Source organism: Barbus barbus, assembly GCF_936440315.1.
Source record: "Barbus barbus genome assembly, chromosome: 14".
NCBI lineage: Eukaryota > Metazoa > Chordata > Actinopteri > Cypriniformes > Cyprinidae > Barbus > Barbus barbus.
Genome location: NC_136742.1, coordinates 22532403 through 22549182, shown reverse-complemented (window position 1 = coordinate 22549182; position 16780 = coordinate 22532403). Strand labels below are relative to the sequence as shown.

Genomic DNA, 16780 nt, shown 5'->3' with positions numbered 1-16780 from the left:
ATTAAAAAAAAACTAAACAAAAAAACAATTCTTAATCAGAATAAAATCAGTCTTGATCTGATTTATTCTGTCTCAGTTGTTTGCTTAATTTAGGAGAAGTGGATAAATTGTCTGAAATCCAATTAGACAGAGTAAGTCAACCCCCGGCATTTCCTGACCAGCTAAATGTTTGATTATGGCCTTAAAATATCAACAAGAATAACATAAACACACTGGCACAGGAGAAGCGTACGGACTCAGTGCGGCTCCATGACTCTGAGCCTTACTCTTCTTAATTTTACCTTCCTGACAAATTAAATAAACGTTCATCTGGTTCCTATTACTGGCGCATTACCGATAATTGGAGTGGTATTTACAAACACCGCTATTCCATCCTCCCAGGCCTGTCGTGGCCCACCGTTTCTACAAATCCAGCCAGAAAACACAACGGCCCTGTGCTTCTACCGCACAGTATCATCCCCTGAGCTCTGAGTGCTTTAACAAGGGTTTGATGGTTCAATTCTTGTATTTCATAGGCAGTTAGAATATTTTCACAGGGGGTATAAGGGCACTCAAGTTAGCTCATTAAAGCAGACGTTAGGTATATTTTCAAAATCGGATTACGGCCCCGCCTGAGAGCATACAGGCCTGTGTGTTTGATGTCAAAACTGGACCGAGATCTCAAAATATGATCTCACGGCCTTTAAGTTTCCCCCAGGAAAGAGTGCCCCTGGTGAAATTAGTATTATTACCATTCCAAACTACCACGCCAGAGCGCAAGCACCACGCAGACAGAGAAACTAAAGGACATTTGAGCACTGGCAAGATGTCAGAAAATGTAACTGCATAAACTGCAAAAACTGAGTGGGCCAAGGAAACAGAAGATGGAATGAATGAGAAAACCAACAAATACTGGAACAAAACAGAGCTGTTTGAAGAACCCAACAGCAAAACATCTGGAGAAGAAACGGATTTAACATTAATATTAAAAAAGAGCCTAATTCTGCTATACCCAAATTAACAATGAGCCCGCTAAATGTGAGAATAATAGGGACACTTAAAATATATATTTAAATATAATATACTAAAATAAAATATATAAATTATATAAATACTTTTTAAATACACAATTATTTGCTAAAAAAAAAGCTAACAGATAATTAATTAAATAATAATTAATTTTAAATAATCAAATAATACATTTTCGGGAGGAAGCGAAAGAAGTTATCATTCAAAGAAAGCTCTGAGAAGAAATACATGAAAAGAGCTGGTCCACATAATTCAATTAATTTCTTTGTGATTGCTGTATGAATAGCAATACAGAAGTTGAATTAAAACCAATGTATCAATTGCCTTTTTTTCTTTTTTGCTTCAAAGCCCCTTTGCTTTGTAGAAGAGACCCAAAGGCAGTCAGTGGGTCAGAGCACAGAGTTGTGTGTCACAGGCCTGGCCTAAAATACTCGCTCTTATTTACACAGTGACTCACTACATTGATATATGAGTGCTGGCATACACAAAAGACAGGTTACATTTAATTAAGAACAGTTTGCTTCATGATTTGCTTGAATATGGAAAAAAGACTTGACCGATCTTTCTGTCATTCAAGAATCCGACCGCAGCTCGTTTAAATCTGTAAATTTGAATGTTTCTTCATTTTTTTATCCAGCTCTGCCATGCAATTTGGCCAGCGACTGTCAAGATTTACAGAGTACAGTTTGGTTTGCTGGTTCTTTGACCTCAGTTAATGTCTTTGCTTTATTGTACAATAATTGCAGCATTAGGTCTGCCACTAAGTGCTGAAGCAATTAATAAAAATATGGCTTTTGCCCCTCCCTGCATATTTTGTTTGTAATTGGTCCCATATGGCCTCAAGGAATAAAAATATTGAAATGGAGACAGGGGATGGCTTACGAATTCAAAATGGATCGTGCACACTTATATACCTATAAATGCACACAGATATCACGACACACACTTCCTCTGGGAAATACACACAATACTCAATCTGTGAACAATGTGTATACAGCTCAAATACAGATGATTTTACAGAGGTTTGAAATCTGAAGCCAGAAATCAGGCGGCTTCAAACATACAGTGGGATCCAAAAGTAGACCATTACAGTGAAAACGTATCTAATTTCATACAATACATTTTCATTACAAATCATATTATTAGCATAACAATTTCAGTAATTAAATTTTGATTTTGAAAATAAAAATAAGTAAATTCATTCAGAATTTCTGAATGCCCCCTGATTAATAATATAAATATTAACAAATTCAATTGACCCTTTAAGTATTTTTAAAATTAATGAACATGCATCAATTATGTGTTGGTGTTTTTTCAACAACACATCAAAGATGCACATAAAGTAAATAATGCTTTAATCTTTTGTAAGGTGCTTAGTAAGCATGTGACAGTAATTTCAAATCATGATAATTGCTGAAGCTTTTATCATAGTCTTGAACTACATTACAAAAACTGGTTAAAAAGATTAACCAGAACAAACCCTAATACTCAAAGTCATTGCACTGCACACTGAGTCTGAAATTTTCGTCCAAAATTTTCGCACGTTAAAAAATAAATACAACTTCACAACATTGTGTCAATCACGTTTACACACTGCCTCTGAAACTTTCGTCCGTCATAAAAAAGTTCAGATCAGGTTCGATTTTCGGTGGTTTTGCATCCGTTGCATGCATTTGGATAGGAAAGGATGAGGAATACGAAAAAACTGAAAAACGCGCGCGAAAATTTCGGACTCAATGTGCAATGACCTAAACCATGTTGTCCTTTAAATATCAAGTATAAGTTTTTACAAATAACAAAAAGAACCTCTAATATTTAAATACAATAAAAATGTATAAAGTAAACATGTATAAAAAAAGATTAAAGTGCAAAAGTACACAAAAAAAAAGAACGATAAAAAATGAGAACGTTTTTAATCAATTTAATCAAGTTATCGTTTCTGGGCTGGCATGTTTTGGTCCATATTAAAATGTAAAAACTTAAGTTTTTTTTATTTTAATTTTTTTTATTTGGCATTGTGATGTTGTTTTATAAACACCATAGTGAATACAAAAAATGTGAATAGTTGTTTGGGCAGAAAGTGTGTTATTGTTACATATTTTAGTTTATTATCGATTTGCTTTTGGACCGCCTTACGGCCAAGAAACCCAATTTCTTTCTTGTATCACTGCAGTCTTTCTCATACTTCACAATACAACCAATACACAACATATAGGAGTGATCTGTGAGGATTCAGCAAATAATACAGTAGAAAACCTTCAGTAAATTAACATGGTGAATCCAATCTGTAGACAGACATGGTGCAGATTAGATCCAACACTACATTATCATCATCAACCATGACTGTCTCCATAATTTACACAGCATGATGACTCTGTCCCTCTGATGCGGACCACTGATTTACTACAAAGATCTGGCTCGAATTAAGCTGTCTGGCCTCAGTTCTCTCACTGTATGCTTGATAGTGCTGATCAGTGAGAGTGTGGGGGGAAAGGGAGAGGAAATGGAGTCAGGGGGTGGATCAAATAGACACTGTAGTTAAACAAACCAGTAGAGGGCGGTGCAAGACACTCATGGGGCTACATGCGCTTTCCACAGCCCAAAATTGAACAAAAATATAGCAGTATAGCTGCTATATTGGAAACAAAACCAATTTAGAGAGACTGCTTTCCATACATACACATCGGGAGAGAAAGGCCACATGTAAGCGATTATACCAGTTCTGACTAAGCAGATATGAACCAGGAGGCTATTATATATCCAGTATGCTTGGTAATAACACTGAAATGATTAACCTAAAAAGCCAAAAATGCACTTGAATACACCACGTGTCTCAGTTTATAACATTTATCTCCATCATTTTGTGTATTCCCTCTGCTGGGCTTGTTTTAGTAAGAATTAGCAATTAAACCCTCAGTCATTGTGCCTTTGTGACATGAATCAGACATAAAGAGAAAAAAAATCATGAATGCTTCAAGGCATGTGTTGCTCATCATGCAGAAAATGTTGACCTATTTTCTATCTAAATAGAACCTAAATGAAGAAATGCTGCAGAAAGCACAGAATATCCAGAAAGACAAAACCAGCTCTTGTTTGTCCTGTGCCTTCTGAATTTTGCAGCTACTTGCTGAAAGGTACATGGAGGGCCGGGCCACAATGATCAGGTCTTGACTGTGCCTGTCAAAATCTGCCAAGCCTTCAAAATAAGGGCAAAATAACAGATTAGCAATTGTAATTTGTACCGAGGTTTTAATAGTGCACAAGCCATCTTTTTATATCAATTTAAATTGCCTTTGTGGTCGGTACAAAAAACAGGCAACCATATGCTTTCAATTTCTTAAATGCAGCAAAAACGGCTTTTTGAAGAAGTGCATTTAGATTTTTTTCCCCTTACTTTTAACTTTTCTACCTTCCAATCACACCCTACCAAGTTGTTTGACAGTTACAAATTATATTTTGGCAGATTCATATTCCAAGCTGTGGGGAAACGTTTGGCTCTTCCAGCTGACAGATCGGCTAGAGGCCGACTGTGTTCAATAGCACGAATGTTTCATCTATGGAGAAACCATCACTACTAGCCCTACTCATTTAAATCTCACATACACATCGACACAAAGGTACAACACAAATAAAACACAAATGGTAGACAACATCAGCAAAAATGCACCAGTGATGATAAGTAAAAACACTAGAACTAAGTATCAACACAGATGACCTGATTCGATTTAATTTAGATTAAAATTTGATTCAAATCTGATTTGACTATATTTCTGCAATAATTTCCATTTTGCTTATATATATATCTTTCTCTGTTAATATTGTAAATTATAGGCCTACAGGGCAGTATTTCAGACAGTTTGAGCCATTCATTACAAGAATCAGACTGCACTGCTTGCGCTTTATGTTTTTGATTTACAAAGAACAAGTTGATTAGAGTCATTTCTTTGTAAATGAAACTACAGCGTTCACTGACAAAGGGGATAACATAAAAGAACTTGGGATTCTAAGAATCAAGATTAATAAACAATTAAAATTAAGAATTAGGAATAATAAACAAAGAACTAATTAAGATCAAGATTATCCTAAAAATATATATTTTAAAGTTTAAATACAGTAAAACATTACAGAATATGTTAATGTTATATTTCAAAAATAAACTAAATACAATACATAAAAATATTATATCATCGATTTTAAAGATTTACATTTTCATCCAGCCCTAAAAAGCAGGCCAGTTTCAACTACAGCAGTTTGGGAAGCATCACATGAGATTTCTTCATTACGAAGCAGCAAATATGCAGATTTATGAAAAATAAGCTGCGGAAAAATCTCAGTTACTCAGATTCAAATTAAGTGGGTCAATAAAACAATAGCTAACACAACCTTCAATTTTTGTCAAGCATTTTGTTATGGAGTACTGATATGTCTTATGACATTCTTATCAGTGGATTGTGATCTTATTCTTTGGTGTCTTCATGAAATGTTCCTCACAAAACCTTACACACGGCAAAACGTTTCTTAAGAAAAAAACTGCAGTCTTTCACACAGGCCTCTCGTAATTGAAGGTAGCAAGGCTGAAGTTATATCACAGCCATAATAGGCTGGCTCCCTTCCCAGAAAGCATTTCGCATACAGATAAACCACAGCAGCGTGTGTACAGCAGGCATTCCAGATCCTGCTCTGTCCAGAGTGTGTTTTCTGGAAATCACATAAAAAACACTACAAAAACCATATGAAGGTTTACTCGGCTGTGCGCGTACACGTGTAGTTGTTGGGATTCTTGATGGATTCCATTGTGTTTACTGGACAACAGTACGGGTAAATCTGATTAGACAGGACAACGAGCTGAAAGAACATGTCAATAGTGATGTTGTTCACAATCTGGCATTCCCAAAATGAACTAGGACAGCTTGATGGCGTATTAACATGTCAGAACTGGTACAAGGAGCGATTAGCTACGCACCAAGAGAATGGTTCTGATTAGGCTAAAAACCAAGTACAGTATATACATCTGTGTTTTAAGCAAGCCCTTGAACTAGTTCACTTGTTCACCATATCTGCAGGCAAACGCCAAAGATCCACATTCTCAACAAAGTGAAAACCAGTCAGAGGCCTGACAAATGGCTTTCAGGGCTTGCAGTTGCATGCAGAAGCTAATTTTGAGGGAAACGAAAGTAAGCACCTACCTGCTCAAACTCTCTCAGGCTATGCGTCTGCAAAACAGAGCTCTTCTCAGCGTCATCACTGGAGGAATCTGTTAAAATACAACCAACAGTTAGATTGTTTATAGAAGGAGATATCTGCTTTACTATTAAGTTAAAAAGTTAACAGACAAAACTTTTGTGAGGAAAGAGAGGGAAACTGGATGCTGTGGGCCAGGAGTCAGGAGATTTAATTAAAAACATATCATTTTGGACATTTTTATTATTATTATTTATTTATCTTTAAAAAAGTTAATAAATTATTTATTATAAATAAATATTATTTGTTAATTTTATTGCCATGTCAGCATTAAAAGGCTAAATTCATGTCAAATATACATTATAAAATATTTTATTTTGTATTATTATTATTACTATTATTAAAAATATTATTTATTTTATTGCCATGTCAGCATTAAAGGTAAATAAACATTATTATATTATATTATATTACATTATATATTATATTACCCTATATCAGGGCTGTCTAAACTCGGTCCTGGAGAGTACTCCTGCAGAGTTTAGCTCCAACTTGCCTCAACGCACCTGCATGGAAGTTTCTAGTATACCTAGTAAGAGCTTCAGGTGTGTTTAATTAGGGTTGGAGCTAAACTCTGCAGGACACCGGCCCTCCAGGACCGAGTTTGGACAGCCCTGGCCTATATTATATTATTTGTTTTTTTGCACACACATATCTGATCTGTCTTACACAAACATCCACATACATAAGAGCAGAACTGTGCCAAACCATTACAAAAAAAGTTCCAGGAACAGGGCTAAAATTAGGTCTTTTTTTCCCCAGCATGAGAAGAGGAGAGTTCCTACAGGGCATAATCACAGAAATACTGGCACGGCCCAATCTTCTTGCAGTTCTTTAAAACCATGGCATGGCCTCATTAAAGCTTATTAAAGGACTTTTATTTAATATGTGCCAGTGATGTGTATTGGACGTGTGCCTGGGGGTGTATTGGAGACGAGTGCATGGCACAGGCCTGCAGTACTACACATTTACTGTGCCAGAGAAATGTCAAACACGCTCACAGCGAGGTTTTGTGGAACTTTTACTTAAAACATAATTAAGCCGTAACCTTTATGTTTCTATTAGCAACTCATAAATATGTCCAGAAATAAACAGTATGTGCGCTTATCTGAGGGGGGTGGGGTGTGTGTGTGTGAGATGATTTAATCTCTTTGAAGGAGCTTGATTTATTTAATATCCAGATAGAAGCAACTCAACAAAGCAGACCGACTCCATTTTTCAGAACATCACTGCCACAGTGTTTTGCAAACTCAGGTTTCTGACGAAACAAGTTGTTTTGGTAAAAATTGGGCTTAGTCTATTAAAAAGTCTGTGATTTTACTGCAGGAAAGAGCTACGAACAAAGAGATAAGAAGGATAGTTCATCAAAAAAAGAAAATTCATCATTTATTCACCCTCAAACTGCTGTAGGATTTTTTCCTTTGTCAAAATATCTTCCTTTGCATTTAACAGAAGAAAGAAATTTATAAAGGTTTGGAACAACATGAGGGTGAGTAACATATTTTTGGGTGAACTATCCCTTTAAGCACATCATAAAGTGACATTTGTGCAACTGTATTGTGACATAGCGTTAAAAATAACTACACATTTACATCTTCAGGAAGATCTACCAATTAATTTAATATACTTACCGCCCATGTTGATCATGCTCTTGGGCCGGGCCGCTTTATGTCCATTATAGTGTCTGAAAAATACAAGGAAAGATTAATATTTGCGCTCTTGTTTTGGTTTAATCTGTTTCTGCGCACATACTGCATTAGATAAGTTCAGGCCCATATAAGTATTTGAACAAAAACACAATGTTTTTAGGCTTCAGCCATATTTAAAGAAGCAGGCTTGTGAAAGTTGTGCTAGTAATTTTCCTGTTAAACAAAGACTGTCTAGTTTGTTACACTTCTATTTCTGGAATTAGTGAGAAGGGTTACAATGCCAAATATATTTCCATTTCACACACCTTTTCCATGCTATAGACAGTCTTTCAGTTTTTTCATATTCACTGAGTAATGACAGCACACCTGATCATTTTTACCACCTGATTTTGGTCTGCATGTCTGTAAACCTGCCATCTGCTTCACATTTGTCAATAGATGACAAGTAGTCTAGTCTTGTATACCATCAAAAATGTCTCTTATCAAACAGACATGATGTTGTAACACTAGACTGCAATGTTAGTATCTGTTGGCACAGTCAGTTGTACTAATAAACAAATATTGTTTGGGCTTCTCAGAAACGCAATGATAATTATAGTAATGTGATTATAATAACATGCAGGTTATATAATTGCATAATGATGCTGACACAAGCTGTGGGATAACATAAATTAGATGAAGAAGCTTTCTCTTTAGTCTGCCCCATTCTTTGATACAAGATAGAAAGGTTCCTAGTGCTCTCTGAGTAGCTCCTCTAAACATTAATATTTAACCTTCTAAACATATTCTTATTGATTGGTGCCCACAGACTCTAAACGCTGCTCAGATTGCAAATCATCAGCACACATGGACACAAGGACATCTGAGACAGACTCATCTTACACATGCACTCAATGCTTGAGCGCTTGGCTTATATTCGAATGATATTGATTTTGTAATTGCATATTCTAGCAGTCTTCAATGTTTTTTCAGGCTAAGGAACCCTTGGTTTTACGCCAAGCCTAAAATAACATGCATATAGTACCACATTACAGTTATGTATTTACATAACCTACCATTCAAGAGTCAATGAGATTTTTTTAAATGTTCCTGAAAGAGGTCTCTTACGCTTACCAAGGCTGCATTTATTCACTTTATTTGATCAAAAGTACAGTAAAAACAGTAACAGCATAAAATATTACAACTTAAAATAATGTTTTTTAATATACTTGAAAATATGGTGCAGACCCCGAATTTTCAACAGCCATTACTCCAGTCTTCAGTGTAGCATAATCATTCAGAAATCATTCTAATATGCTGATTTGCTGATCACAACACATATTATTATCAATGTTGATAACAGTTGTGCTGCTTCATATTTTCCGCAATTTTCAAATGACATCACACTGTTGTCATGAGACAGCTAAGAATCAGCTGTTTGTTGCTGCATCAGTAAAAGGCTTATTTTAAGTAAGGGACTGTCTAATAGGATAATACGGTAAGATGATGCTCTCTCATGCTCACATGTCCCAAATATCGCAAACATCTGAATGCAATGCAGTTTTTAAATGGCTAATTCACTAAGATGTCAATTGAATTTGATACGTATCAACAAGGGCATGCTTGTCTGGAAGCAGCATGCTGTAAATGCAAAAATGTATGCATTGTTTCTCAACCCTTTTATCTCATGTTCATTAGTACGATTTTTGTTTGTTTTGAAAAGAAGTCTCTTATGCTCACCAAGGCTGCAGTTATTTAATCAAAAACACAGTAAAAACAGTAATATTATGAAATATTATGATAAATTTTATAAACTGTTTTTATATATCTTTTAATATATTTTAAAATATAATGTATTCCTGCAATGGCAAAGCTGAATTTTGAGCAGTCATTACTCCAGACTTCACATGATCCTTCAGAAATCATTCTAAAATGCTGATTTGGTGCTCAATAAATATTTAATTTATCACTGTGGAAACCAGTTGTGCTGCTAAATGTCTTTTGTGAAAATAGAGATTTTTTTCCCAGGATTCTTTTGAATGGTAGTGTATCCCCATCAGGCTAATGTACTGCTTTACTGACACCAAATCAGATTACTTCTGTTTTAAAGTTTTATCAAAGGAAAGGAAATATCTTAGTCAGTTACCTGCTTAAGTACCCCTGGGGTACGTCTACCCCCGCTTGGCAATCACTCATCTAATTAAAGCAGAAAAATAAAATCTATTTGAAAACCACCATTTCAATTTACCAGTTGATATAACAAATGCAATAAAGAATCCTTATTGCGTTGGTTTGAAAACAAAACATAGCTACACCCAGCGAATGTTCATACATGATGTTAGTCTTCCTGTTATCATATATTTTCAATACCACATCCAAACTATATGTCCCTGGCTACTTCCTAAAGTCCCATTAGATGATGAGTGTCACACATGAGCAATGTTGGGGGTAACGCATTACAAGTAACGCGAGTTACGTAATCAGATTACTTTTTTCAAGTAACTAGTAAAGTAACGCATTACTTTTTAATTTACAAGAAAATATCTGAGATACTTTTTCAAATAAGTAACGCCAGTTACTTTTTTCCCCATTTATTGATTGACAGCTCTTCTGTCCCCATGTTGAGAGAAATCTGGAGTAAGATCTTACTGTAGTTCTAGAATAAATGTGAATGTGCAATCAATTCATCATTTCAGCAAAAAAATATTCAGTATTGCCCAAAATTAATAAAAACAGTGAAATGCAACTCAGAATGTGATGCAAGCCTACAATAATTAAATGTTAAATAACACAAATATCCTTTATGTATTTAATCCCGTTTTATTAAGCAATGTCTTTGCTGCTGACCTTTGATGATTCAATTCAACCATACTAATAAGCAAAATTACTCTAGATAAACATGCTTCTTTTAATTGCTAAAGTGTGTTGAACTTTCTTCTTCTGTGTTCTATTGTACAGATGTGAATTTACTTTCTCTTCAGCTTTAGGCGTATTTATTTCACTTTTGGTTTGCCAAAAAATATAACTTTTTTATATTAAAAACAATCAAGCAAGCCCTGCCCAGATTGAAAAAGTAACGCAAAAGTAACGTAACACATTACTTTCCATAAAAAGTAACGTAATTAGTTACTTTTTAGGGAGTAACGCAATATTGTAATGCATTACTTTTAAAAGTAACTTTTCCCAACATTGCACATGAGCTCTTAACACCTATCAGAGAAACGGGTTCAGACCATATTGCATTCCAGACAGTAGTGTGATAGATGGGACCGTTTCATTTTCTCACTTTGATGTGACAGACAAAGAAGCAGGCGCCTACACTCTTAAAAATAAAGGTGCTTCACGACACCATAGAAGAACCTTTTTGTCTAAATGGTTCCATAAAGAACCTTTAACATATGAAGAACTTTTCTGTTTCACAAAAGGTTCTTTGTGGCGAGAGAAGGTTCTTCAGATTATAAAAAGTTAAGATAGAGATGGCTCTTTGTGGAACCAAAAATGGTTCTTCTATGGCATCGCTGTGAAGAACCTTTTGAAGCACCTTTATTTTTAAGAATGCAAATAACATGATCCATATCAAAGCACTTAAAAGATCTCAGAGTCTCCTAAAAGCCAAAGAACATCCATCTCACATCACATTATTGCCCCACTGAGAGAGAAAGACTGAGGGGTTCAGCAAGCAAAAGGAACACAAACAGATGGTCTTCCAAACACAGCTGACCGAGGGTGTCACCATGTCGGCACGATCCACCCACTAAGGTGCACATATCATGGGGGATGGGTCTATGCTAATGAGCTTCTAATGTTCCTCTTTGTTTCTCTAAACAGCCACCATTGCAGTAAGATTTTCCATTACAAACATTACAGCTTCATCACATACAGACAAAACATGCCCAATACTTCAGATGCCAAGAAGATCCCTGAGTCATGACCACCTATGTCACTCATAATCACGCTAGTGGTCAGCTGAGAAATCAACTCCCCCACACTGACAAATGGTGTGCTCAAATGTGAATGCTGTTTAAACAGTGGTATTGCATAAATGGAGCGGCATAGTTTAGTATTCCCATGTGTTCGGAGTTGCATAAACATAAATAACATTGAAAGAACTTTCTGTACTTCATTTACTCATACAAAGTGTACCAATGTAATGTTTTCAGCCTTATGTGATGAGGTAAACCAGATATTGTAATCCCACATTTTTCAAATTACTGCAAGTTATGCCTGAATTCAAACTCAGAAAACAAATCCCAAACACAACACTGTGTAATACAACAACAAATTCCTCAAAACAGAAAGCAAGCTCTCTTCTCTCCTGAAGTATGTTTCCCGCTCTGTTAGAGGTGAATAGCTTACCTGCCACGATACAGAAATCCACTCATCTTTGCGACATCCAAACCACACGAAAGTTGAAAAAGAACAGACAGGAACAAACTCAACTTCTAAAGAGGAAAAAAGCCAGACTCTGTTCTGTGGCTCTGATCTCAATCCAGTGTTTTAGTGAAGAAATCTTCATTTCCAAAGACCAGGCTGGTCAGGAATCCAACCAAACACAGACACACACACACACACACACACACACACATGCAGGCCAAAGTTGCTATTTCTCTCTGAACGGCAGGCTGAAGACGGTCATTTGACGTGGCAAGGCCAGACCGGGAGTCAGCGAAACACACATACAGGGTTGGTAAGTGGTAAACAGCACAGAGGTGAAGGTACACACATGCAGAGCGCCACTGGCTTGCCCTGAAAGAATGATCTGTTCGTGCATGCTCAAAGACAGGTTTCTCTGAGTATGTGTGGGGAGGAGGGTGTGTGCATGTGGTTTTCAACTACAAACCACATTGGGCCTTCCTGTCCAGGCTCGAGGAGCATCCTTTAAGTTGTAAATGGACTATTTGCCCCTAGCTGTTACTGTCTATGAGCTGAGAGGAGGGGCGAGGAGAGGGACACAGGCTCAGACAGGTCTGTAGGTAAAACACAGCATTAAAGAAGATTATCTCTTGCTGCTGAAGATGAGGAATCTGATGTTTCCAAGTTCAAAAAGATTTTGAAAGTTAAGTCAGCTGTAAAAGACAGACAAAAATAAATATATATATAGCACAGACATAACTGTGAGGTTCTGTCTTGTTCCGTGATGATTTATAAAATCCCTAGTGTGTGTGACTAAGCTCAAGGAGACTGAAATGGAAATTGCTTCACAGGTTTTCCAGGGGAGTGGCTGATGAGTTGCCTAACAGTTTGGTCAGAGAAATATTCACATTTTCTTTCTACATGCAATCTCACTGAGAAACTGAGTGATATAGTTCAGGCAAAAATGAAAATTTTGTCATTATTTATGAAGTGAAGTGAGTGAAGTGAAATTTATGTACTTATTCTCATAAATGACCAAACCAATTTGGCTTCTTTATGGAATTTTTGAAGACAGTTAAAATGCCATTAATAAGAATAGGGACGAAAGCTTTCAAGCTTCAAAAAGGACACAAAAGCACCAAAATAGTATCTTAAATTGGTCCATACATCACCAGCCATTTTTAACTTTAGTATTTCGCTTTTTATTTAATGTTTATTATTGAAATGTTGTTATATGCATGTGTCAATTTTATTTAATTTCTTTATTTTCTTAAATATGTGGGTAGATAGTATTTATAGAGTTGTAACTTTTTAGTTTTAGTTACTTTTTCTTATTTGTAAGTCGCTTTGGACAAAAGCGTCTGCTAAATGACAAAAGTAAGTAAAGTAAAGTAAAGTAAGTATTTTTACTTTAGTTTTAATAATTATTTTAGTACTTGTAACATAACCTTATGTTATTTAGTTGTCAAGGCAGCTTTTCTTATTTTTGTTTACATTTGTCATCTAATAGAAATATTTCATTTTATTGTAGATTTATTTGAACTATATTTTTAAGGTATTCTATAGTGAAACAATGAGAAACAGGCCGAAATTAAGTTTGTCACAGAAAATGTTTACTTCCATCATAATTCTCAGCATTTATGAGAGTTCATGACAGAACTAGAAATGTTCAATTCATGAATGAATCATTCTTATAGTCACAAAACCAATCTGAATGATTAGCTCACAAAACGGGCTGATTTGATTCTCAAGTTCAACTTGGCTTAATGATTTATCATTAAGGTGATACTTCATAAAAAAAAAAACTAAAAAAAACCTCATAATTTACTCACCCATCACTTGTTCCCAACCTGTATGAGTTTCTTTCTTCTGGGGAACACAAAAGAAGATATTTTGAATATCTTTGGTAACCAAAAAGTTAACGGTAGCCATTGAGTTCCATAGTATTTTTTTCCATTTAACAAGTCACTGGAGGGGAGGATTATCAGTAAATAAAAACTTGTAAGCTTCACCCCGTTCACTGTAATTGCATTACAAAAATGAATAGCAGAGGGTCTTGAATTTCTTCTCCGTATGACATAAGCGTTAATAAATGATGACATAATTTTTATTTCTGAGTGAACTGTCCCTTCAAATGAAGCTTCTCTGAACAGTTCTGTCACATTTTTTTTCCATGGTACAGACTGACTCCAAGAGCAGAGCGAGAAATGCCATTCAGGCAGGTTACATAATTGCAAAATCTTCCCCCCCAAAATAACTGGACATTGGAAGAGCCTGCTAACTGTTCATAATCATGTGTTCATAATCAGCAACATTTTATTCCTTATTAAGCCTGCCATTAGTCTTCTTGCAGGCCTGGGAAATGGCAAGCATTACTCTTTAAAGACAAGCCAACATGCGACTGTGTTTGGACTCTCTGAGAGGTTTCTCCTCAGCTTGACAGAATGATTAAAGATGCTTTGACATTCAAGAAAAAAACAAAACTAAAGATAGATAAAGAATACGAAATGTACAAAAGGAATCACGCTAAAGCTAAGTTTACTTCCAATAACAGCGAAAGAGGTAGTGTATCTAACCCAGGAGCCACGGTGACCCTGTAATTACCACTGAGACTGCACTATGTTCCCACCCTTCAATCTGAAATCCCTGTGTTTGAACAGCTGCCCAGGACCAGCTGCTGGATGTACGACGAACGGAGAACCACAAGTCATACAGGACTCTAGAACTAAACCACAAACAGCCCATTTCATATCAGAAAAGTGGATTCTTTCATAGTGAGCACTTTGCCTCAGAGCAGGTGATCCTAACAGCTATTACATCACTACATCCAGTATTTTTATAGACCATAAACATATAGCAACAGAGCACCCTTTTATCCCATAATATTTTTGAAACATAATGTGGGTGAAATTTTTTCAGGCATTAAGACGTCTATGACCTCACATGTTATGGTTACATTTACCAACCATTACATGCAATGTAAGCAGGTCCGGCTACAGCTATTATTATTTAATCATTTCACTGGTGGAATTGTTCATGCTTCTGTGTCTTGTATATAATGAATTTGCAGCACTGACAGGGAAATTCTGGGTTGCCATATGTGTAGAATGAATCCCAGGCAATCCCTGTACTGGCTGATTAGAAACAGGACATGTCCTTCATTGTATATACGTCTGTGTGTAAGGGGGAGGGAGGTGATGGACTCCGTAATTAACTCTGTCACATTTTTACAAGCTGTTAATGAAGTTATATAACTCCTACAATTCCTTGCTACGCGTCCATCTGCGAATGTAGAATTAGAAGCAGACACAATATTATGTCAATTACAATTAGAAAACCATTAGGAGGCAGATGCAATGCTAAGAAAGTCATTATCAGAGTCATTTTAACATTCCTACCCATCAAGCACTGAAAATATTAAGAAGTAAAATGACATTGAGATAACATCAAACAGCTGCTTGCACATATGCTGTAGCATTTACCAGCAATCTTGAGAAGAAAACGAATGTGCGTGAATTTTGACTGAACATAATGTTCTATAACAGCTGTACTTAACTCCTAGATAACATCACTAATGTAATTTAGATAAAATCTAACTGTTAGATATAAACAGGATAACTGACATAACAATAATGAGGAAAAACTCTCAAATGGCAGTTAAATATGGTTAAAATATGTTTTACTGTTTAAACTGAATCTTAATTTAAAACAAATATATTATAATTAAAATGAAAATCATTAAAAATTTATATATTTTGCAGCCTTCAAGTTGGAAATATATTTGCGAGTTCTAAGCACATGAATCATAAAGCAAAGTCATACTGAATATGATATAAACTAAATAATATTATTTGCACAATTGTATTCTTTTTCCAAATTAAATGCATGATCTGTTGTAATATAAAAATGCCAAAATTGTAAGCAGGAGCTTCCCAGGTGCACATTAGAGCAGATTATGTCAAAATTTAGATTTTTCTATCATTTTAATAATAAAAAAGGTCAAGTCCTCTGAGGTGGGATGGGCCAAAACTCACTATTGTATACAGACATATACAGACATTTGATATTTAAAAAAAAAAAAAAAAATAGCATGCCAGGATTCATTTGTGCATGTAATGGTTTAAAAATTAACTGGACACAAATACTATTTTCTCTAACATGTGGTTACATATCACTTCAATCTTATGCTAATTCAGTATTAGTTCAGAGTAGTTTCAGCACCCTAGACAAGCACCTGATAATAAATGATGTTTTATTAACAAAGTTCGGGAGGAGCACGTCATATACTTAGCCTAATTAAACACAAGTGGTACGTAATCAAGTCAATCAACTCACGGACATAAATACAGCTGACATACCTCCACCCATTTGACGGTCTATCAGCATCTCTCCACCACCCCTTCTCCACCAATATCACTAAGTTCTCACCATACCACGGGGGGATACTCTGGGTTCAGGCCATTCCCAAGCTCAGAGCCCTTCCCCAGGACAGCACGCCAACTACGTATTACCATACTCGCCAAATACGCGTTACGTAACTCGTGCTAAAT

General features: G+C 35.7%; 1 protein-coding gene across 1 annotated transcript in view; it reads right to left on the bottom strand.

The window, feature by feature from the left end:
* Nucleotides 1–16780, bottom strand: part of LOC306880621 (myomegalin-like) — a 66384-nt gene that overhangs the window by 48952 nt on the left and 652 nt on the right. The window contains exons 2-3 of the mRNA XM_079434254.1: nt 7881–7933; nt 6195–6262 (exon numbers count right to left, since the gene is read on the bottom strand). Coding sequence (XP_079290380.1) covers nt 6195–6262; nt 7881–7933 — 121 coding nt within the window. The remainder of the gene's footprint in view (nt 1–6194; nt 6263–7880; nt 7934–16780) is intronic.